Below are 24,840 nucleotides of genomic sequence, written 5' to 3' on the forward strand. Positions count from 1 at the left end.
CAAATTTGCACGTTTTTCTTAAGCTAAATTAAAGAGCCGTATTTAGTGAGGCTTTTACAAAGTGATAATCCCAAACTGTCCCAAATTTGGAACATAAGGTACATTAACAGAATTAATCGATTAATTTAGTTTGGCATCATTATATATAACAACAGCGTCAGCTTACCTAAAAAACAAGCTCCGAGAAATTAATATGCAAAAATTTTTACAAAGAAAGCACAACATAAATAAACACCGATCAAGCAATTACCTTTGAATTAATGATACAGGCTGGTTGAAATAGCGCGAAAACCTAAACCTACATAACAACATATATTGTACATAACTCTGTTGTTGCGCCATAGAGCCTACCGGAAAAACCAAACACGTCTAAGAGTTTTGGCGTGTTCTGCATACCAGTGGCCATCGACATGTTCACGGCGACAATGTGCAAAATTGACGAATTAGTGAATTGGAAAAAGTTAGTATTACAAGTGTTGTAATATCAATATTGCAAAGGACCAACCATTTGTGTATTTTATCCACTGATTGACATGCTAGCAATTCTAATGTAGTTGAAAACTGCAAACATGTGTTGTTGGAATTTTAAGTCCATTTTTAATCATTCAACCGAAAAGTAGTTTGCGTTTTCCAATTTAGTTAATAAGCACAAGTTAATAATTTTCCATTAAGTCTATCCTTCTAAAACGATGCAAACAGTGTTGAGAAACTCTTCGTCAGCATGGTGCATTCTTTTGATACCACTCTTCAAGTTATTGGTGAGAGTTTCAGCTACTAACGACCCGTCAGGTCTTCAATTTACTTATTTAGTGCCAGAAAACACCTCCAGACCCTCTGCCATTAAGGAAGATGAAACAGTGCAATTTAGTGTTAGCCGGTCTCCCGGTGGATTATCAAGCGAAGTAAGATGCTCCCAACAGAATGGCAAGGTGGTGAGGATGGAGAAGCTTTCACAGTCGAGAGAGGGCGCTCGTTTTCAAGTGACAGGGCGAAAACTAGGTATGAGAAGTTTTAAACTAACCCCCTTTTTTGCATCTAGATTATCAAAATTACAGGAGTTTTACTCATCAATAGCCAATGAGTATTGATACTGAAAGATGCTCTTTTATATGATGCAATCCCATTGAAAAGGGTCAGCACTATAAAGCTAACTATCGCACTTCATTCAGAAATGCTTTCAAAGGTAAGTAACACCGACACATGAACAATTAGAGACATACGCTGTCTAATGATACTGTCTCGTTGACATTAACGCCTTGTAGACATTAATGAAAAAAAAACAAACTTCTCCCAAAAATGCACTTGCGTTAGATCAACAAGAAAAAGCAATGAAGCAGAGTCATTTACAAAATCACAACTATAATTATCTAATCCAATGAGCGCAAGCGCGTGTTTTAACTGAGTATGCTGAAAAAATTATTTCGAAATAATTGTTGCAGAGGCGAGGAAATTAAAAACAATGCAGAACAAAAATACTAGCCGATCAATTTCTAGTGCGTAATACAGAAGGTTGTGTTCATGTCAGCCTTGCCGTTTATGCTAAACCTTCGCGTATCTGGACAACGGAATAGCAAAAACACGAAAACGACTCACAGGAATTCTGTGGTCTAAAGAGGTTTCACAAACACAAACAGCAGTTGTTAATGATGAAATGTAAACAAACTATTTAGTTGCACGAGAATGAATATCGTAAGAACCTACACATAAACCGTTAACTTATAGCAACAGATCCAACAAAATTGAGATATCCCTAGTGATCGAAGAATTCAAAATCTTGCTAGAATCTTGCAAGCAATCTTGGAAGGGAATGCATACTACTTGCAAGCTTCTTGCAAGTTTTGAATCATCTTGCAAGATTGGAATCCGCTCATCACTAGGGATACTAAATCTGCAAAGCCATCATCGGCTTTTCAGAAAATTTTCGTTATCTTTGACTTAAACTGTTTAAATTAGCAGCCAGCCGAAATTCGTTTTTCACAAAGTTAGGCTGACAGAAATAGAATTTCAGCAAAGTTTTTTCACTGCTGATCCAAACGAAATCTGTAATCGGATAACAGTGAGCTCTGATGATATCAAATAACGTATCAGCCTCCAGTACGTATTCTTTCCAAGAAACCACTTACGGCAGAACGACCGGAAACACAGATTTTAGCTTCATATATGATGTCAGAACAAAAATTAAAGCTTGTGTTCTTAAGCGAATAAATTTACAGTGAAAATCGGGAAACATAAACCTGTCACCTAATTTCTGGAAAAAAAACTATTCAACATCATCAGAACAGATTTGTGAACAGAACAAAATTGTTAAGAGCGACTAAGCCAAAAATCAAGCAAGAACTTATTAAGATGAAGACCTCAATAGACCTCAAGAAAACACCATAGGCAACTACAAAGCTCAGCAATTTATTTAAAATAAAAGGTTTTTTTAAAAGCTCCAAAAGTTATGTTGATATGAAATTTAAACTGGAGAAGTTTAGAGCAGAACTCATCCAAAAAATGCAACATAAAAATAGGCCTTGATAAACAATGTATTTTTGCAATTAAATGACCGTGAAAGCTTTCGCGGAGATTATCAAGATAAATAAATTAATGGTGTCAAGGGCTTATTTCAATCCCCTCATTCACACGTGATATTCTTTGAATAGTTGCTTTAACTTAGTTCTTAATTAATTAGCGTCAAGGTCATATTTGATTCTTATTTCCTAGTACCACAACAGTCCCTATTTTGATTATGTTTGCCAATAACAGTCGGATGACAACATAACTATTGTATACGTAGGAACTTAGTATATCAAGTATACATAGTAAGTACTTAAACTGTTCGAAGATTTACCTTATAAAACTCTTCTTGAAGCTAAACTTGTATAATTGGTTAATGTTGTCAAGAATTAAAGCACTAGTTGAATTTATTATACTGATAGAGAAGTTGTCAATATTCGTATGTATTTAAAGAACACCAAGAAACGTGTAAGCCGGATATGGACTCGCTAGAGATGAAAATTTACGATGGAGTATTACACCCCGAGTTACAGATCTACGGAACTAGTGAAGAGCAGAACACCAGAGAACCGAACCATCGTAGAATTCAATTGATAAAACTCTCTCTAGCACTTGAAACTTTCTTTTCCTTTGGAACTCTTGAAAATTTTGGAACTCTCCTTGGAAACCTCTAAACTAAACAGTGCGTAACAACCAAATAAAAGACAACTTCTTATAACAAAACGGTGATTTCAAGCAAACCGAATGAATCATTACAACTAGAATAAAAAAAGCAAGATAAAGGTGCAGGGCAAGGATATATTTTTTGCTAATTCATTAACATTGGTCATCAACACGAGAAGTCAAAAGTACTGGTGCAATGGTCGCTGAAAAACTTCAAATGTTAAAGAAGATGGGACATTAAGAAAAGACCGTAATCAATTACACAAAAAAATGCCCAAATTAGCATGTATCTTCATTTCAGGTCCACTCATAAGTTTAAGTTAGTCTTGCAAAAAACGCAAAAAAAAGATATGAAGCTGGGCCGACCAACAGGACGACGAATTAAACCGACGTCAGTGTACTTCCTTTCAACTGGACGACAAAAGCATACACTCTCTTTGTACATTCCCCTCCTAACATTGTTAATTCCCTGGTAATGTAGCCTCAGGTTTCCACACTGACTAGAACTAATTAAAAAAAATCAAGGACACGTAACTTGAAAAATTCAGGATCCTTATCCACGGCGAAGCCTGTCACGCGCTGTGGGATGAAATCCGCACGCCAACCGGCCTGTCAACTAGGAATACATCAGCTTACATTGACATTTTGCATGCATTAATTTTGAAGATAGTCCAGTTGAAAAGCCCCCATAAAACGAATACTAATTTTCAGTTGACAGAAACAAGTAAGAGACCAAAAATTAGCCTCATAAAACACATCACCGCTCTCAATAAAGATTTTAAAAAAGCTGAAGAAAAAAATTGTGAAACAATTAAATGAAATTCTTAATTTTGATAAGTTTGCCTCACTAAGATAACGACAATTATTAAAGTTTCACACTTTCAAAAAATTACAAATTGAATTAGAAAAAAGCTAATGACAGCTGAATATCAGACAATTTTTTTTCAAGATAATTTTCCTCAAAACTGATTAAGACAAAAAAATTTTCGGCATCTAGTTTGTACATCGTTTCCAGAAAACGGATTCTAGAGATACATTACTTAAAATTTTATGAAAGGTCGGGGCCCAACGAAATCAAAACAGAAACGTCGAAATTGTTTTAACCGGATTATTTCAAAATACCTCATGATATTGGGATGAAATATATCCAGGTTGCAATTCTATTTTTTAACAGGTGTTGAAACTCTGACATGCAGCGAACAGGACGAAATCGATGCCGTCGAGGTGTTAATTGAAGTGCTGCGGAAGACTAACAAAATAGACACATTCTTCGTGCCTTATGTCTTTACCATGGTCTGTCTGTTCAACTTGGCGTTTGGCACAGAGATAGAAGTAGGCGACTTGAGATTTATTATCAGCAAGCCTTTCATATTGGCCACTGCAGCCTTTTGCCAGTTCATCCTGTTACCTCCGGTAAGAACTTCGAAGTCATGAAAAACACTAACTATTAATTAAACCATTAACTATACAAATTTATGCCTCATTAGAAACCGATGACGATTGTCAATGTTGGGACCAAAACGATAAGAAAGTCATGAAAAACAATAACTCTGAACTCAAACCATTAACTACTGCCTCATTAGCAAAGATGCGAACTGTAATTCAAGAAATTAAGAAATAACACAAAAACTTGCAGACTAAAAACATTTATGCCTCATTAGAAACCGATGACGATTGTCAATGTTGGGACCAAAACGATAAGAAAGTCATGAAAAACAATAACTCTGAACTCAAACCATTAACTACTGCCTCATTAGCAAAGATGCGAACTGTAATTCAAGAAATTAAGAAATAACACAAAAACTTGCAGACTAAAAACATCACTGATAATTGGTGCAAACAAGGTGTGAAAAAGTAGTTAAAACCTTTATTAATTGAAAAATTACATAGCTTATATTACGTTTCATTTGAGAGCCAATGTAAGCAGTAATTAATGAGACTAAGAAACAAAAATAAAAACTCACTGAAATTGTTTTTAAAAGAAACAGTGTCCAATTCATACAAACCATTAACTGTGCTTTGATGAATTCAAAACACAAAATTGGGTACTATTAGAGCACACGAATGACCTATTATGACAATGCTGAATTTTGATTTGTTGAAAATGACTTTTGTGAATCTATACAGCACGAATTTATTATCTTGAAATTCAATCAGACTATTCTGCTCACTACAGTTCAGTTGGTTACTTGAATAATTGAAAAACTTTTAGAAGAAAAAGAGCGTTTTACCGGAACCGCGCTCCGAATAGCACTAAGCAAAAACCCGCAAACAGAAGCCGTTATTAGAAAGGAAATTGCAACGATAACTCAGTCTTCATACAATATAGAACTTGGCACTAGTACCTACATTGCAGCTTCTAAAAGATAAAAACTAAGCAAAAAAGCTATCATATGGCGACAGAGTTATTGAACGCTTACTTCTGCTACAAAGAGGACATAATTCGCAACTCAATGAATAAGCCATTAACGGAAAAACTTAAAATCTTCGAATCATCAGAAAAACAATTACTGGAATTAGCCTTTATTTTATCTCACAAGAAGACAATCAAACAGACATCAAACGGATCCGTATTACAAAGAACTCAGAACTTTACAATTTCTTTCAAAATTACAGAACTCAAGAAATTAACAACACTACAAGCACATAACAACCTTACCCATTCAAAATTATATGAGCAATCAACCTATTTATTTGCTAGAAAAGAGATAAAACCACGCAAGTTACAACAATACTTCTATGACACTCTTGGGAGGCTATCAACCTAGAAAACCGTTCGTATTCTTCAACGACAAAACAGTCAGTAGAAAAGTAAGTCAAAAACTTAAAGAGAAGAACAAAAAAGACCAACCAAACAGTCTAAACTGCATACTCTGACATAGCTAAATTGGAGAAGCTCAAAAATTGATCGTTCCACGAAAACACTTCACTAACAAACTGATTAAAACAAAATGGCAGACGAAAGTCCAACTCACGTACATCTGAAAAGATTCTCCGGACTGTCAAATGACAACTGGCCCGAACTTAAGGACTACTGAGTGCAAGCATGACGTATCTATAATTCTTGCAGCCAATCACCAACGTGCACAATATCTCCACCTACAATTAGCCCGTAATGCACTCGTATTTTCCAGTATTACCTTCGACTCGCCAAAAACACAAGAAACGACCTAGAAGACTCTTAAACAACTACGCAACCGATATGCTGGGGCAGACCAAAGAAGAAACTTCGAGCTCAACCTGCAATCAAGAAAGTTGGATCCGGTGAAGGAGCAACCAGATGACTTCCTCACAGATCTGCAGCGCCTCGCCAACAATCGTTGGCGACCCTGCAGCTCATAGACCGCACAGAAGAAAGAACAAGAAGAATAAGAGAACAATTCATACAAGGCATGTACAAGAAAATGTTGCTGGAAGAGAATGACAACATCACAGTAAACGAAATGTGCAAAATCATCAAAAACCGAGTCCGAAATTGATCAGATAAAATCCGAATCACAATATACCACCTAATTCAATACATTAAACGCATCAGGAAACCTCGCAGTAGCCCAAGGCATAGATAGCATATTGGCGGCAGGAATAGCATCAATGCAACTAGCACAGCAACGGCATCAGCGCGTGGAGAGTACTCAGTACCCTCGCTACAGAGGTGGAAGTAACTACAGGGGCTATAATTACAACAGACAAACATACCAATATAAAGGAAACCAAAATGGCCGAGGAAAAAGTATCAACTACAACTGCGGAAGACGTTAACCTGGAATCTTTCATAGCGATCGCTCAAATTATTCGAGAGAGAGGTCAAACTTCCAAACGACTGAAGTAATGTAGGTATCCCACGCCATCGAGAACAATTTGCAGAACATGTGCTAGCAATGAGCACACTGCACGTGATTGTCCAGAACGTCAACGAGCATACCGCGATGGAAATATGCCATTTAATCAGCAGTCAAAAAACTGAATAACCTGCATGTTCTTCTACAACATATTCCCGATTGCAAAACAAACTATAGCGAAAATGTATTTATAATACCTCTGCAATTCGAAACATTGATAAGAAAAGAAGTAGCAGACACTGGAGCATTGAGCACCGCCAGGTCAAAAAAAACATTTTCATAAAATAAGCAGAACTCTCTTACAAAAACCAGAAAAAAACAAATCCTGAAATGAACGTTTCTACAAATGTCCTACATCAATCACCTATTTTATTCACAGTCCAAATGACATTCGAAATTGGTCATTTACAATTTGAGGAACAGTTCATGGTGTTTGAAACACTTTCCGCTGTCCTTCTTGGCTTTCCCTTCTTTGACGAGAATGAAATTATCATTGATGCCCACAACAGACTACTTCAAACACCAGAACTCACTTTTCAGCTCAACCTTATGCACATAAAAGGCAACAACAAACAAAAACGTCTCAACAGCCGGAAAAAGATCATGCTAAAAACCAAAACAACTTAAAGCTCTCACCTGGAGAACAAAATTCTCTGGAACTAATCCCATCAGAGGAATCTGATACAGGAACCAATTGGACCAGTAGAGCCTATGTAAAGTTTGAAAAACTTGGCATTGGTCTAACAATCACGCTTGACAAACTTACAGAGAACCAAACTACCAACCTACTTAATATCAATACAACAGAAAATCCGCTTCACATTAGACAAGATTCTCCAGTGACAATATTTGCATTTATCACAAAAGCAAGCTCGCACCTGACACCAATTGAGCCGAAACTTTTCCTTTCCAATCAAGCGACCCAAAGAAAACAATAAAACAAATAGGAAAATCTATAGAAAGAACAGCAAAAGGCGAAATAAATCACAGAATAAAACACGAAAACTGATTCTAGTTTCCGATCCCAGAAACCAATCCCAAAACATCTAAAAAGATTGCACTTGAAAAACGCATATATGACCAAATCGTCAAATTCATTAGAAGAAATTCAACCACTCTTGAAACACGAAGGCAGGAATAGTTTTCTAAACTCGTTTAAGTTGAGCGACAGCGTGCTCTCTGACAATGACAAAGAAAGAACAGAACAGCTTCTAGTAGAATTCAATGACATATTCACAAGGCAACGCCTTGACATTGGCTACACTCACAAATTCTCAGTCAAATTGACACCAGACACAAACAGACCTGTATACTCCAAAACTCAAAGAACTTCATTCCATCTCAAAGACGATTTGTTAATTGAACTAGCACTTCTCCAACGATACGGAGTTATAACAACATAACAACGCTCCCATTAAGCCGCTACTCTTCTCCAATATTTGCTAAACGCAAGCCAAACGGGAAGCTCAGAATATAAGTAGATCTCAGAAAAATAAACCATCATTAGAAACGACTACAACAAAAACAACTTTCTGATAGCTATACTAGCAGATGCGGGCACCCACTTAGCCGGTAAGAAACTCTTCTGCAAAATGGATAGCAGCCATGGCTATTACTCTACACCAATGGCAGATGAGCAATCAGTACAGTTACTGGCCTTCAACTTCGCATCAAGAACATATGCTTTCCAAAGACTGGCCAAAGATATAAGCAGAAGCGTCTGCATCTTTAGCTCTCTCATGCGTCAAAATCTTTAACAAGTCTTCTACCGTTCTATTGTCTACTAAAGAAAAACACAATTTTCGTGATAAAAGAAGAACACCGCAATGCTAGAGAAGCTGAAAAATGAACTAAGGACAGCCTGGAACCTTCCACTCAGAATACCCAAAGTTGACCAGCAGTAAGTAATAATAGCCGACGCATCTTTTACGCAGCCGCATACGTACGCATGATAGAAGACCACACAACAAATAGAGATCATCCAGAGTTGAGAGTTTACGCACCCTTCATTTTTGGATCTAGAATTTTTGCACCCAAAACTTTCGATATATGCGAAAAATTCCCTGCAGTTCACTTTGACCTAGACACCATTGCCAATATTATATGGGGAAGCAAAAAACCTGTCCTTATATTAACAGACAACAGATCACTGACCAGATTCTTTCAAACACAAATCATACCGCCAACACTTTGGAATGCTCTCAATCACATACTCAGCTTCGACATCGTACTGGGACATATACCGGAAAAGATAATTTAGCAGCGGATTATCTTTCCATAATACACAAACTCGAAAGAGAAGCTCAAGCTAAGCATCCACTCACGTTTACCGATGCACGAAATCAAAATGAAGACACCAGCAGATACACCGGACAACTCAATCAGTTATATGAGCAGCTCAGAAGATGACGATACCCCAAAAACTATGAAAAAATACTTACCTCAGAGTAAATAAACCAACGGAGAAGATACTAAAATGTTCGAACCGACATTTCACCGCAAATTCTTGCAACTGCAATGCAACAAATAAACGGCATGCATGAACAAAACCCATTGAATGAATTCATCACTCGTGCGCATGGACCTTTAGACCACGTGCGTGCCGATTAACAAGACGAATATATCAAACGGGTTCTGTTCTGGTTTGAAAGAGGTTCACCGACTACAGGACAATATCTATTCAATGGCCTGAAAAAGTATCTCAAGCAGTTCCCAAGGGTAGCAATAACAGAAGGCGTCATTCATCGAAGGTCTATAAACACACTGGAAACCAATTTATTAAACAATATTGCGTCCCGTCGCACTCACAGAAGGAAGTACTCTACAGAATTCACAACAGTGATAGGAGTGGGCACAAAGGAATCTCACTGACAATAGCAGAGTTCAAAAAACGATTTCACTTCCCGATCTCACTGAACGCCTAACAGAACATATCAGAAAGTGTCTCACATGCTTGCAAACAAAACCAGCACCAATATTTGCACTGAAACCTCCATTACAACCAGAATCGTCACTATAAAACATCCCGGCAGACCTCTTACTTAGAGATCTGGTAGCAGAGATGCAGCCTTCTCCTTACACGTACATTCTCTCGCACTGGCACAGATACGTTGACATTGCAGTTTTCGTACCCAACATAACATTCTCACCATCTCTTGTTTGCACGCCATCTGACGTCTTTCAAGGCAGAACACCGATAAACCCTTTGGAAGGAACTGAGATTTCAAAACACAAAACTATGGGATTCTCATCCAAAATGCGATTGCATTTAAGAACTACAAGACAAAACTACGAACCTTTTCTAGCGTTAAAGACAACCTCATATCGTCTTCTTTGAAATACAAAAAGTACTATGACAGAAAAGCAAACGCTACACCACTAAAACCTAAATCATACTGCTTAATCCTTGACCCAAAAAGCTCAACACAAGTAGCAGTGATTAATAAAAAGCAAAGCAGGTGGATCCCATTTTACAGAGTAGAAAAGTTGCTCACGAATGCAAACTACATTGTACGCAAAACCAACACAAATTACACGCAACGTATTCATCGAATGAGACTTCGACCTGTGACACCACAATACCAAGTAGAAGATCTTGAACACGTAGAACCCAGAATTTCTGAAGCAGATCCCACCATACCAGAAGAGAACCACAGTTGTTCGACATTCAAGTCAGGCACCAAATTAACAAACACAATTTGCAGCTACCCATAACAACACCAGATATCTCGTCAGTTTCCTTCAACTCATTTAAACAGCACTCATTCAAAACATTTAAACAGCTAATTTTTCTTCCGAAGACCCACAAAACAATTTCATATGACACATGAACCAGCTTTTGACAAAGCTGCATTATTCGTGGAAGGTTCAGTTCCCAGCTTAAATACGCAGGAAACACCAGAATCAATTGATACAGGAGATTACGTCTTCCCAAAACGCTCAAACTTCTTACCATCTGATACCCATTTTGGCTCCAATTGACGATACAATCTTCACAGAAACGATCATCTGGCATTGGCCCAATAAAACTCGCTATATAACCTCTTGCAACCCCCAGAAAAAGAAAACGAAGAAGAGGTAGAAGTAATCACTTCTCACTTGACTACTTCCCAGACCTAAATCTGATATTTGATACAACAGAAACTGATCACGAGGAGAGCATTGCAGACTCACAAGCAACTAGCTCACAGTCGGGAAACCACAGTCTCACTGACTTCGTTTGAATCATCTGATGACGCTAATAGCCCCATCTAAACGCCCCCAATATTGGACTTCAAAGCCGAAACCTTATACCAGATCAACTCGATCAACGATATTTACCAAAACAATACCACCTTAAGCAATGATGTCCAACTACTGAGCTCCGACGAGAACAATGAGCGCTTCTTCATACGAGGCAAAATATAACAAATCGAAAAAACGATAGCAATAGTGTTATTGTCCAACACGAAAACACGAACATCTTCAACCCTTCCTCAAAGAGTATCAAACACAGAACTAGCGGACCTTGATCCAGTGCTTCAAAACAAACGAAGAAATGTTTCGCTAACACTTCACCGCCGGAGATCAACGGCAACCTTCACCTAACCTTTGGCTTCGAATATGACAACAAATAGCAATTAAGCATCAATTCTTTATTATACACACACATTACATATGTCACCAACCAATGAAAACACTAAAAAAATCTACATTAAAAGGAAAAAGACAGCCCAAATCTGTAGAAAGTTTTCCGCAACTTTCTACATCAAAATTGACGTAGAAAGTTTTCCGCAACTTTCTACATCAAAATCAATTGCCCAAAGACTTGAATTCAGTTTTACGAAAGAAGCCAGTTACCAAAATGCTCCCTATCGTAATTGGATTACAACTTTCACCCTTGATGAAAACAAACCAGCCATCAATGGCGACAAAAGATGGAGTATTATTCAACCTTCATCGAAAAATTCTACTGACTGAACAATTTGTGAAAATTGAAATCCTGGTCCTCTACCCAATATACAACAAAAGTGTGGAAGACAAACTGGTCAAACTGACAAAGGCGATACACAAAATGTAGACTTCAGAAAACTTTTTTAATGCCCACTAAAATTTACATGTATAACTGACTCGACAGCAGGCCTCCACTGGATAGCGCAACAAACAATGATAGAAAATTAAGATGGCAACCAACAGCAATTAAGCATCAATTCTTTATTATAGACACACATTACATATGTCACCAACCAATGAAAAAACTTAAAAAAATCTACATTAAAAGGAAAAAGACAGCCCAAATCATTTTCTGCAACTTTCTACATCAAAATCAGTCGCCCAAAAACTCAAATTCAGTTTCACGAAAGAAGCCAGTTACCAAAATGCTCCCTATCGTAATTGGATTACAACTTTTACCCTTGATGAAAACAAACCAGCCATCAGTGGCAACAAAAGATGGAGTATTATTCAACCTTCATTAAAAAATTCTACTGACTGAAGAAATTGTGAAAATTGAAATCCTGGTCCTCTACCCAATATACAACAAAAGTGTGGAAGACAAACTGGTCAAACTGACAAAGGCGATACACAAAATGTAGACTTCAGAAAAATATTAATGCCCACTAAACTTCACATGTATGACTGACTCGACAGCAGGCTTCCACTGGATAGCGCAACAAACAATGATAGAAAATTAAGATGGCAACCAACAGCAATTAAGCATCAATTCTTTATTATAGACACATTACATATGTCACCAACCAATGAAAACACTTAAAAAATCTACATTAAAAGGAAAAAGACAGCCCAAATCATTTTCTGCAACTTTCTACATCAAAATCAGTCGACCTTTAGACCACCCGCGTGCCGATTAACAAGACGAATATATCAAACGGGTTCTATTCTGGTTTGAAAGAGGTTCACCGACTACAGGACAATATCTATTCAATGGCCTGAAAAAGAATCTCAAGCAGTTCCCAAGGGTAGCAATAACAGAAGGCGTCATTCATCGAAGTTCTATAAACACACTGGAAACCAATTTATTAAACAATATTGCGTCCCGTCGCACTCACAGAAGGAAGTACTCTACAGAATTCACAACAGTGTTAGGAGTGGGCACAAAGGAATCTCACTGACAATAGCAGAGTTCAAAAAACGATTTCACTTCCCGATCTCACTGAACGCCTAACAGAACATATCAGAAAGTGTCTCACATGCTTGCAAACAAAACCAGCACCAATATTTGCACTGAAACCTCCATTACAACCAGAATCGTCACTATAAAACATCCCGGCAGACCTCTTACTTAGAGATCTGGTAGCAGAGATGCAGCCTTCTCCTTACACGTACATTCTCTCGCACTGGCACAGATATGTTGACATTGCAGTTTTCGTACCCAACATAACATTCTCACCATCTCTTGTTTGCACGCCATCTGACGTCTTTCAAGGCAGAACACCGATAAACCCTTTGGAAGGAACTGAGATTTCAAAACACAAAACTATGGGATTCTCATCCAAAATGCGATTGCATTTAAGAACTACAAGACAAAACTACGAACCTTTTCTAGCGTTAAAGACAACCTCATATCGTCTTCTTTGAAATACAAAAAGTACTAGGACAGAAAAGCAAACGCTACACCACTAAAACCTAAATCATACTGCTTAATCCTTGACCCAAAAAGCTCAACACAAGTAGCAGTGATTAATAAAAAGCAAAGCAGGTGGATCCCATTTTACAGAGTAGAAAAGTTGCTCACGAATGCAAACTACATTGTACGCAAAACCAACACAAATTACACGCAACGTATTCATCGAATGAGACTTCGACCTGTGACACCACAATACCAAGTAGAAGATCTTGAACACGTAGAACCCAGAATTTCTGAAGCAGATCCCACCATACCAGAAGAGAACCACAGTTGATCGACATTCAAGTCAGGCACCAAATTAACAAACACAATTTGCAGCTACCCATAACAACACCAGATATCTAGTCAGTTTCCTTCAACTCATTTAAACAGCACTCATTCAAAACATTTAAACAGCTAATTTTTCTTTCGAAGACCCACAAAACAATTTCATATGACAGATGAACCAGCTTTTGACAAAGCTGCATTATTCGTGACGAAGAGGTAGAAGTAATCACTTCTCACTTGACTACTTCCCAGACCTAAATCTGATATTTGATACAACAGAAACTGATCACGAGGAGAGCATTGCAGACTCACAAGCAACAAGCTCACAGTCGGGAAACCAGAGTCTCACTGACTTCGTTTGAATCATCTGATGACGCTAATAGCCCCATCTAAACGCCCCCAATATTGGACTTCAAAGCCGAAACCTTATACCAGATCAATTCGATCAACGATATTTACCAAAACAATACAACCTTAAGCAATGATGTCCAACTACCGAGCTCCGACGAGAACAATGAGCGCTTCTTCATAAGAGGCAAAATATAACAAATCGAAAAAACGATAGCAATAGTGTTATTGTCCAACACGAAAACACGAACATCTTCAACCCTTCCTCAAAGAGTATCAAACACAGAACTAGCGGACCTTGATCCAGTGCTTCAAAACAAACGAAGAAATGTTTCGCTAACACTTCACCGCCGGAGATCAACGGCAACCTTCACCTAACCTTTGGCTTCGAATATGACAACCAATAGCAATTAAGCATCAATTTTTTATTATACACACAAATTACATGTCACCAACCAATGAAAACACTAAAAAAATCTACATTAAAAGGAAAAAGACAGCCCAAATCTGTAGAAAGTTTTCCGCAACTTTTTACATCAAAATTGATGTAGAAAGTTTTCCGCAACTTTCTACATCAAAATCAATTGCCCAAAGACTTGAATTCAGTTTCACGAAAGAAGCCAGTTACCAAAATGCTCCCTATCGTAATTGGATTACAACTTTCACCCTTGATGAAAACAAACCAGCCATCAATGGCGACAAAAGATGGAGTATTATTCAACCTTCATCGAAAAATTCTACTGACTGAACAATTTGTGAAAATTGAAATCCTGGTCCTCTACCCAATATACAACAAAAGTGTGGAAGACAAACTGGTCAAACTGACGAAGGCGATACACAAAATGTAGACTTCAGAAAATTATTAATGCCCACTAAAATTCACATGTATGACTGACTCGACAGCAGGCCTCCACTGGATAGCGCAGCAAACAATGATAGAAAATTAAGATAGCAACCAACAGCAATTAAGCATCAATTCTTTATTATAGACACACATTACATATGTCACCAACCAATGAAAACACTAAAAAAAAATCTACATTAAAAGGAAAAAGACAGCCCAAATCATTTTCTGCAACTTTCTACATCAAAATCAGTCGCCCAAAAACTCGAATTCAGTTTCACGAAAGAAGCCAGTTACCAAAATGCTCCCTATCGTAATTGGATTACAACTTTTACCCTTGATGAAAACAAACCAGCCATCAGTGGCAACAAAAGATGGAGTATTATTCAACCTTCATTAAAAAATTCTACTGACTGAAGAAATTGTGAAAATTGAAATCCTGGTCCTCTACCCAATATACAACAAAAGTGTGGAAGACAAACTTGTCAAACTGACGAAGGCGATACACAAAATGTAGACTTCAGAAAAATATTAATGCCCACTAAACTTCACATGTATGACTGACTCGACAGCGGGCCTCCACTGGATAGCGCAACAAATAATGATAGAAAACTAAGATGACAACCAACAGCAATTAAGCATCAATTCTTTATTATACACACATATTACATATGTCACCAACCAATGAAAACACTAAAAAAATCTACATTAAAAGGAAAAAGACAGCCCAAATCATTTTCTGCAACTTTCAACATCAAAATCAGTCGCCCAAAAACTCGAATTCAATTTCAAGAAAGAAGCCAGTTACCAAAATGCTCCCTATCGTAATTGGATTACAACTTTTACCCTTGATGAAAACAAACCAGCCATCAGTGGCAACAGAAGATGGAGTATTATTCGACCTTCATTAAAAAATTCTACTGACTGAAGAAGTTGTGAAAATTGAAATCCTGGTCCTCTACCCAATATACAACAAAAATGTGGAAGACAAACTGGTCAAACTGACGAAGGCGATACACAAAATGTAGACTTCAGAAAAGTATTAATGCCCACTAAACTTCACATGTATGACTGACTCGACAGCAGGCCTCCACTGTATAGCGCAACAAACATTGATAGAAAACTAACAGGCCCAACACAGCGTAAACCTCAAATTGGAAATGAACACATTACTCAGAGCAAACCGTCAAACTTCTACAACACTGCAAATATGAAGAAGTGGTGCGGCTGCCGCAGAAGCAGCCACTGCACTGCTCGGAATTCGAATAGGAACAAGCCTCAAAATACCATGATTCATCAAACCAGTGTTTGGAGGATGAGACAGAAGAGTGGATAGAAACCAGACAAGTATCAGACAAGCAATGGCTAATCTTCAATGCCTAACCGATCACAATGAACAAATAACAATCCAAAACAATGAAAAACTCTGTATCAGATGAACTGAAAGCCATCAAAGAAACCCAGAACGAAATAAAAAAAAAACAGGAACTGGGAACTTGCTGAAGGTCAATTTAAGGCGTTGCGACAAAACGTACACCATAGGAGAAACTGCATCCAATACTTATACGTTAGAGAACAAATGAATCAACATAGTCTTGTTCTTAGCAATATTTTTCAAGCAATACTTGCTAACATCAGAACATACCGATTGGCACTTCACACTTTTCGAATCAATATAATGAATACCTTGACGCCTCTCATGAATTAGCTATTACCAACGTCACTAGTTCCAAGGGAGCTAAATTCTTACGATTGTTCAATTGCAGCAAAATGGACAACAGGATCGATTATATCTAGCCGTTCCAATTCAAGAGATTCTCTCGTATTATGGGACGAAACTAGTCTCACAAGTAGAAGCAATCCTACACTTGCAATCCCAATGAACTCAGAAACTACAGTTATGAACGTATTGCATGCCACTCCCATCCCAATGCCGGACGGGGATACGGGTAAAGCTTTAGTTTGGCAACTTGAGGCCAAATAAATGGCCGTTTCAGACGACGGAGAAGAACTATGGTTTATCGATGAAGATGAGCTAGCAAATTAAGTCGGATCCCGAAAATGCGCAATAAGCCATTCCTACAGATCAGACTTATCAGTCATGTATGGCTTCTTTACATTACTCCTTCACTTCCTCCGAAACACTACCCGCAACTCTCCTTATTGGCAATTGTGTACTCTTCAAACCTATTAAAATTTTCTTTGCGGTAGAAACTTGGAAATTATTCCAAAAATTTAAACATTCTCCTCACATCTATATTTTTACGTTTTCATTATTTTAAACACTTTATATTGAATCCAGTATACCATTTCAGAATTAAAGCTGAGCCGCGCATTAACACTACATTTAACGGCCAACCAGCTTATATTACAGAATATAGCATTGCCTTTTTTACAGATCGTGAAGCGAAAATTAGTATTAATATGCAAAAGGACAATATTGTCAACAATACTTATTCAATTTCTTTTATCCCCCTTACAGTTAATGAGACATCAGCCGTATGGCAAAAAATTATGCAATGCATACAATCGGGAAATGATTATATTAAAGTCAATTTTCATCTTAACTCTGGAGGAGAACCAGTTGCAGAAGAACCATCGCAACCGAACATTTCGGAAAATACCGAAAGCCCCGACCCTATATCACACCACGATTCTGTTGATTTAAATTATATTCAAGTTTCTCCTCCTCCACAAATTCCATTCTTCAATGATTTCCTGCAGCTCAAATAGTTGCATCTTTTTTTTATTGAAAATTTTATCTTATGTCTCATCCAGCAACCCCAACTTTCACCACAATTGAGCAATCAGAAGACACCATCCCTTACATTTCTCCAATTCCAACCCAATTTTCACTTTATACTCATTTTCATACTGACATTGATATCAAACTTGCAGTATTTTGTGAATAATTCATATTCACCTGCAACACCTTATGCTTCTGGATTAAATTCCTGGATAGAAATCAAAATAAAAGAATTACTTTGGAACCACATCATCTAACCTTTCTTACCTTTTTGAACCTCTTACAAAACACCAAAGAAGAATTCTTAGCAGGCGAATTTGACCTCCTTTAATTTTTTTGAAAGCTTATTTTTTCCTTGATATTTCACATCTCAAAATCTAGTGCCTCACCAATTCGTCTTTCTTAACAATCATGACTACAAGCATTTATGACCAAATCTAAAACTACGTCAGCCCAAAAGACATCGCCCCACAACCAGATACAAACCACAACATCAACGTTTGCGTGAAAGTCGGCATCCAGGACAATATTGTCAACAATACTTATTCAATTTCTTTTATCCCCCTTACAGTTAATGAGACATCAGCCGTATGGCAAAAAATTATGCAATGCATACAATCGGGAAATGATTATATTAAAGTCAATTTTCATCTTAACTCTGGAGGAGAACCAGTTGCAGAAGAACCATCGCAACCGAACATTTCGGAAAATACCGAAAGCCCCGACCCTATATCACACCACGATTCTGTTGATTTAAATTATATTCAAGTTTCTCCTCCTCCACAAATTCCATTCTTCAATGATTTCCTGCAACTCAAATAGTTGCATCTTTTTTTTATTGAAAATTTTATCTTATGTCTCATCCAGCAACCCCAACTTTCACCACAATTGAGCAATCAGAAGACACCATCCCTTACATTTCTCCAATTCCAACCCAATTTTCACTTTATACTCATTTTCATACTGACATTGATATCAAACTTGCAGTATTTTGTGAATAATTCATATTCACCTGCAACACCTTATGCTTCTGGATTAAATTCCTGGATAGAAATCAAAATAAAAGAATTACTTTGGAACCACATCATCTAACCTTTCTTACCTTTTTGAACCTCTTACAAAACACCAAAGAAGAATTCTTAGCAGGCGAATTTGACCTCCTTTAATTTTTTTGAAAGCTTATTTTTTCCTTAATATTTCACATCTCAAAATCTAGTGCCTCACCAATTCGTCTTTCTTAACAATCATGACTACAAGCATTTAGGACCAAATCTAAAACTACGTCAGCCCAAAAGACATCGCCCCACAACCAGATACAAACCACAACATCAACGTTTGCGTGAAAGTCGGCATCCAGTACAGGGAATGTTTTTTCAATGAATGTAATATTACACAATGGAACCAACGTGATCTGGGCACAATCTCATAAGGCATCCTCACGAAAAAACGTTAACACAACCTGGGAATATTACACTTATGTATACCACTTCATTACATTATCCCAAGGTCCCCAATTAACCCACCAATACTGGTAATTCGTTCAAATGACAAAGAACGACCTCATTGAGTTTGATCCGGTTGGCATCCGTGAATTCAATTAAAATTGCATACAATTTGTTTTCTATCCAAAATAAATTTTTTCTTATCTCAGCATTTGACTCATGAGTTGCAATTGATCTGATGTAATTTTTATTTTACCACCGCAAATTATTAAAGGGTAACACGTCCTCTTCTTATTTTCGACTTCTCACCAACTTTAATTCTTACTTCTATGACGCCGAAAAAACTACTCGTGGGTCATAACTCGTGAGCAAAGCGACCACGCACCCCCAACAGAGCAAACTATTTCCAACATTTACCAACAAAATCCTAGATCCCAACATCATATCACTTCGAAGCGCACGCGATTGAAGGTCAAAATATTAATCAACTGCTTAAACTACAAACGACTCCAAAACTAACTACTCATCAATTTTTTTCCGGAACACAATCAAACTAATACAGACAGGACGCTAACCGATTGCTCAGTACCAACAAAAAACAATTCTTTCAGCATAACTTGAAATGGCACCGACTCGAAACAACCAAACCTCAAAAAAATAGCAAAAAAGCTGACAGTAAAGTTCAACCCTGATAAATAAATGAAAAACTCACTCATTCAGTTAAAGGATCCTTTGGAGGAAGAAACGTATACACATCGCTGTCGATCGACTCAGTTTTTTTCCCGCTTCCCCACCCCAATTTTCTTCGATTACCTCGTTTATTATTTGCTTTTAAAATTATACAACTATTAGCAGAACTCTGATATGCTCAGTCACATCACTAGCACCATCAGTTGATATTTCCCTTTCTTTAGCCAGTCCAATGCTGCCTTTTTAATTTTATTCGACATTACAATTTCTCACCAATTCCTTACGCATACCGTAATCAAACAATCCCAAAGTCCGATCGACAACAACTTGATTCGACTGATCACGCACCCCCCAGCAAGTCGACAACGACAAACCTTGTGTAAAAGTCAAAACAGCATGCGCACACAACGAAGGCTGGCACAACACATTATCTTTTGTCGGAATGAAAAACCAAACATCCTTTCCCAAACCACTTGCACACGGGTCCTTTCGCTATGAAATCCAAAAAATGCTGCGGAGTACCCATAACATAATTAAAATCCCTTGAAGTCTGATAACTTCTACAAATCAAACAATTTTACCCACAGGGCGTTTTCGAAACAAGTTTCTTCGCATCGTAGTAGTGATGTTTGAACTTTTTCACTTCGCTTAGCAAATCTTGTCTACATCGTGTCGTTCTAAACACGATAAATTTGTTTTGGAAAAAAAACATAACAAAACACATTATTGCTATCTTATCAAATCCTAATTTATTATTAGTAATTAACGAATTTTTTAGTGTCTTTACATGATAGCATAGAATATCCGAAGTCTTTATGAAATATCCGATAGTCGAAGAATAACTCGGCTATGAAAGCTTAATCTCATCGCAGTAAACGTATTTTGAATTACTTCATCAATAGAGCAGTCAATCACATTGTTCTCAATTTACTTTCCTCCGAAAACTCCATTAGTGGCTGTCATTTACTGCCATGCCGAGGAAATTACTTCCAAAAACTCCATTAGTAACTGTCATTTACTGCCATGCCGATTCAATTACTTTATTATTTGACCTCCACTCATTCCGTGGAGCAAATGGCGCTCTAACACTTGACAGATCACTACTACATTAATCTCCCTTGGAAAACTGCATATGAACCCAAAAGATGAAACAATCAACTACATCTAATAACTCGCATAAATCTCTGTTGATCAAAATCAGTCAAAGTTACCAATACGCACTGTCCAACCATTTAAATTCAGAATTCAGTCATTATCATACACATCATGCCTGTTCTCTACACAGCAGATCCCACGCTCCCTTTCAGCTTAAATCACACAATGGCGCTCCTAAAAAAATCGTAGTATCCGACAACCGCAAATACTCAAGCTATTACATTGTGGAATACATCTGGCCAGGGCAACCATACAACCTGGACCTGATTGCACGGCTCGTCTTTGTCCTCAGGAGGAGTGAAGAGGGACAAAACCTCGAAGATGTATGCAGGGGACGACCACGCGCCTTCAGAATAAACCTCATACGGGAGAGGAATCAATAAATCAAACTATTTTTTAAACTGCAGGAATCTATTCTTCACACTATTTATTTTTCTACTGCATGCGTACTATGCCTGTCAACCCCAACACGAACATCACTACCAAATTTGGAATTACCCGGCTACAAAAATCTTCTATCCCTCTATCATATCATCAACAGGACATATATATGTGGCTGCGATATGGCACGAAACTCTTATCAACTTGGCCAACACGGAATGTAGCATTCTTTTCACAACATATAGCAGCCGCGTTACCCAGCTCAATTTCTTCAAATACATCCCATGAGAAAATAAGAGGACAAATCACAGCGAACAGAAAGTAAACTTTCATTATTTTGATCTGGAATACTCAATAAAAACTTAGAACAAACCACTATTGAAGTTGCTTTATATTTATACTTAATAAGTTTAGTAAATCTCTTAACTTTGACAATACCACCAATCAAGACCCACTTGGCAGAGCACACTAGGCAACCCTGTTTATAATCATAAGATTAAAGGTTCAAAACCCATCGCCAAAGCTTTTTCTAAAGAGCCGTAATATGACAATGATGAATTTCGATTGGTTGAAAGAATTTTGTAAATTTATACAGCACGAATTTATTATCTTGAAATTCAATCAGACGATTCTGCTCACTACAGTTACTGGTTACTCATTACTGGTTACTTGAATAATTGAATAAAAACTTTTAGCAGAAAAAGAGCGTTTTTACCGAACCCGCGCTCCAAATAGCACTTAGCAAAAACCCGCAATTAAAAGCCTTTATTAGAAAGGAAATTGCAACTCAGTCTTTATACAATATATCACTTGGCACTACTACATACATAGCAGCTTTTAAAAGATAGAAAAAGAATAAGCAAAAAAAGAGTTATCATAGCTTTTGAAACCATTAATTACAAAAATTGGGGGAAAAAAGCGCAAACAGCAGAAAATTGCCGCTCATGAAAAAAGTCCCCTTTCTACCGAAAACCTATTGAAACACCAAGTCTCATTCCAATTTAAAAGTAACTTTTAAAAATCAAACTTCACGACTACTCGCATTTTAGTTTCCTTTATTTATTTGACTTTTCATTGACCAGAAAGAGTCGAAAAGCTGTGAAGTCGAAAAAGGTGTGCAAAAGTCGAAACAAGAGTGAAAGACAGAGCATCAAAACAATTCAAAGTCTTTCAATTGTAAAAAACTAAAATATTTACACTATTCGGCTTTGATAACTGTTTATTCGGCAGCTTCGAAAACTGTTAACCAATCACTGCCAACTTTTATCCAAGCACTAGAAATTCCGAGACTTTCATTTCTCCAACTTTTCTCATTGCTTTCTGTCTCAAAAATAACTATTAAATAATAACTGTATAATAACTTTTGTATTCAAAAAGAACACTACAGTTGAATAAAATGTTACGGCAAATTCAACGTTAGTACAGACAAAATTGAGAAGCATGCGGATATGGCAACGCTTGATTAGTAAAAAAAAGTCTTCCGACTACTCGTACATCCGTCGAAATAGAAGTTCATCGTCCGTACAGACTGTTCCCTACAGGCTTCAAAATGTTGGCAATGTGTTTGGAGAACCTTGGTTCGTTAAAATTAAAACGGATGTAAAATAGAGTGACAAATGCGAATCACAAAAATCAGGGTCTCTTTCAATAATAGAGGTTCAGCTGCTGTTCGAAATAATTTCTGGTCTGATAGCTGAACAAACTCTCGGGCAGAAATTTACATGATGGATGAGACGCGTCGGAAAAGGACGAGCACATGCACATCATCAACTAATTAAAATTACTTTTCTGCATTTATTTGAATGAAACAATATCTTTACTATGCCACTTAATTTGCTACAAAATTAGGCTCAGGTTATTTCTTTCAGCTGGGGTTGGCATTGATCAAGATAATGGACTATAAACCAGACGTGGCTCTGGGTCTGTTGATGGTGGCGTGTGCTCCTGGTGGGGGAGACAGCAATGCAGTGGCCTATCTGGTTGATGGCGAACTGCCTCTCTCAATATCAATGACTTTTTTCAGCACAATCCTTGCCATAGGTAAGCTCACATTAAAACCTCCAGCCTGCAAATTTGTAATTAAATTCAAGCCTCATTTCGATATTCCCTCGACTCTCAATTGAATTATTAGCAAGCATGGAAATATCGGATCTTTTCCGTCTGTGCCCCTACCCCATTACAGAGCACGTCCCATCATATTTTAAATCATAAAGTGAAAATATGGCATGTGCACTTGACGGTAGCAAATAATATGCACTCACTAAAATTCAAAATATCAAATCTGCCTGTAGGTGGTAGAACTTTCCCCAAGTAGCACCTATCAACCCCTATATCCTAGCGCAGTTATAACGACAATATAAAAGAAGATACACGCCTTCCAACAGAAACTTCTTTGCAGCCCTATTAAAGTAGTAAAAAAGCATTTTTCTATCACTATTTTCAGACTCAATAGCTATTGGACGTGGTAATGACGAGTTTTAGGAATGATGCCTCTTAACTTGTTCATCTATGGTCGCTTCATAACAACTGATCCCAGCTGGAAGCCTCAGGATATCCCCTACCTTCAACTTGCCCTCACTCTTCTACTACTAGCTGTACCTGTCTGCTTGGGAATGCTGCTGAGAAACAGGTTCCCAAAATACACAGAACGACTTATGAAATGGGGGAAAATTGTCATAATTCTACTGCTCATCATTTTCTTTTGCTTGGGTTAGTCAAAATATCTCATCTGACGCAATTATTACAAATTCATACTATAATGAGGCATATAAAATGTAAAAAAAGAGCCACGATCATGTAGAAAATCCAACGATGAAAAACCAAACGTACCTTGCTTTTGATCTCATCCTTAAAATATTTATCTGACCATTTTTTGATCAGATACAACTAAATGCGAAGCTACCAAATCAATAAAACACAACCGACTAGCGTCGGGCGAATTGCTCTCGAACAACTGGCGAGCAGTTGGCTTCGTCAGTAGCTAGCTACATCTTAGTGAGGCTAACTCAAAACTCCCTTCACATCATAACTCCCACCCTTCAGAGTTGGACGAGAGGGGAACCTTATCGTTTTGGAGGAGGGTGGATGAAGGAGTGGAGGTGACAGGGGGTCAGATTTTCAAGACCAAGAACCGCCCTTCACACCTTGAAATTGTCTCAAAACAATTTCTATAAATCGCATACTTGGAGACCAGTAGACTAGTGAGCTGAAGGGCTCCAAGATTACTAAATGCCCTCTTGGCGCTACCTGTTATCCCGTTTTTGAGGACGAAACGTCAAATGGGTCAGACGACTAATCGGTCAAGCAAAAAGCTGCATAAAAAAGACCACCACAAGACATAT

General features: G+C 37.5%; 1 protein-coding gene across 2 annotated transcripts in view; it reads left to right on the top strand.

Moving 5' to 3' along the window:
- Positions 1-324: 324 nt before the first annotated feature.
- The window catches only part of LOC142358763 (ileal sodium/bile acid cotransporter-like), a 40,845-nt gene continuing 16,329 nt past the window's right edge, over positions 325-24,840 (top strand). The window contains exons 1-4 of one of the 2 annotated variants that reach the window (XM_075410338.1): positions 325-999; positions 4,337-4,575; positions 23,368-23,539; positions 23,975-24,208. In XM_075410338.1, the coding sequence (XP_075266453.1) occupies positions 690-999; positions 4,337-4,575; positions 23,368-23,539; positions 23,975-24,208 (955 nt within the window). In that variant the 5' untranslated portion in view covers positions 325-689. The remainder of the gene's footprint in view (positions 1,000-4,336; positions 4,576-23,367; positions 23,540-23,974; positions 24,209-24,840) is intronic. The other variant, XM_075410339.1, reaches the window with a different exon arrangement.

Source organism: Convolutriloba macropyga, chromosome 2, assembly GCF_964194025.1.
Source record: "Convolutriloba macropyga chromosome 2, txConMacr16.3, whole genome shotgun sequence".
Taxonomy (NCBI): domain Eukaryota; kingdom Metazoa; phylum Xenacoelomorpha; order Acoela; family Convolutidae; genus Convolutriloba; species Convolutriloba macropyga.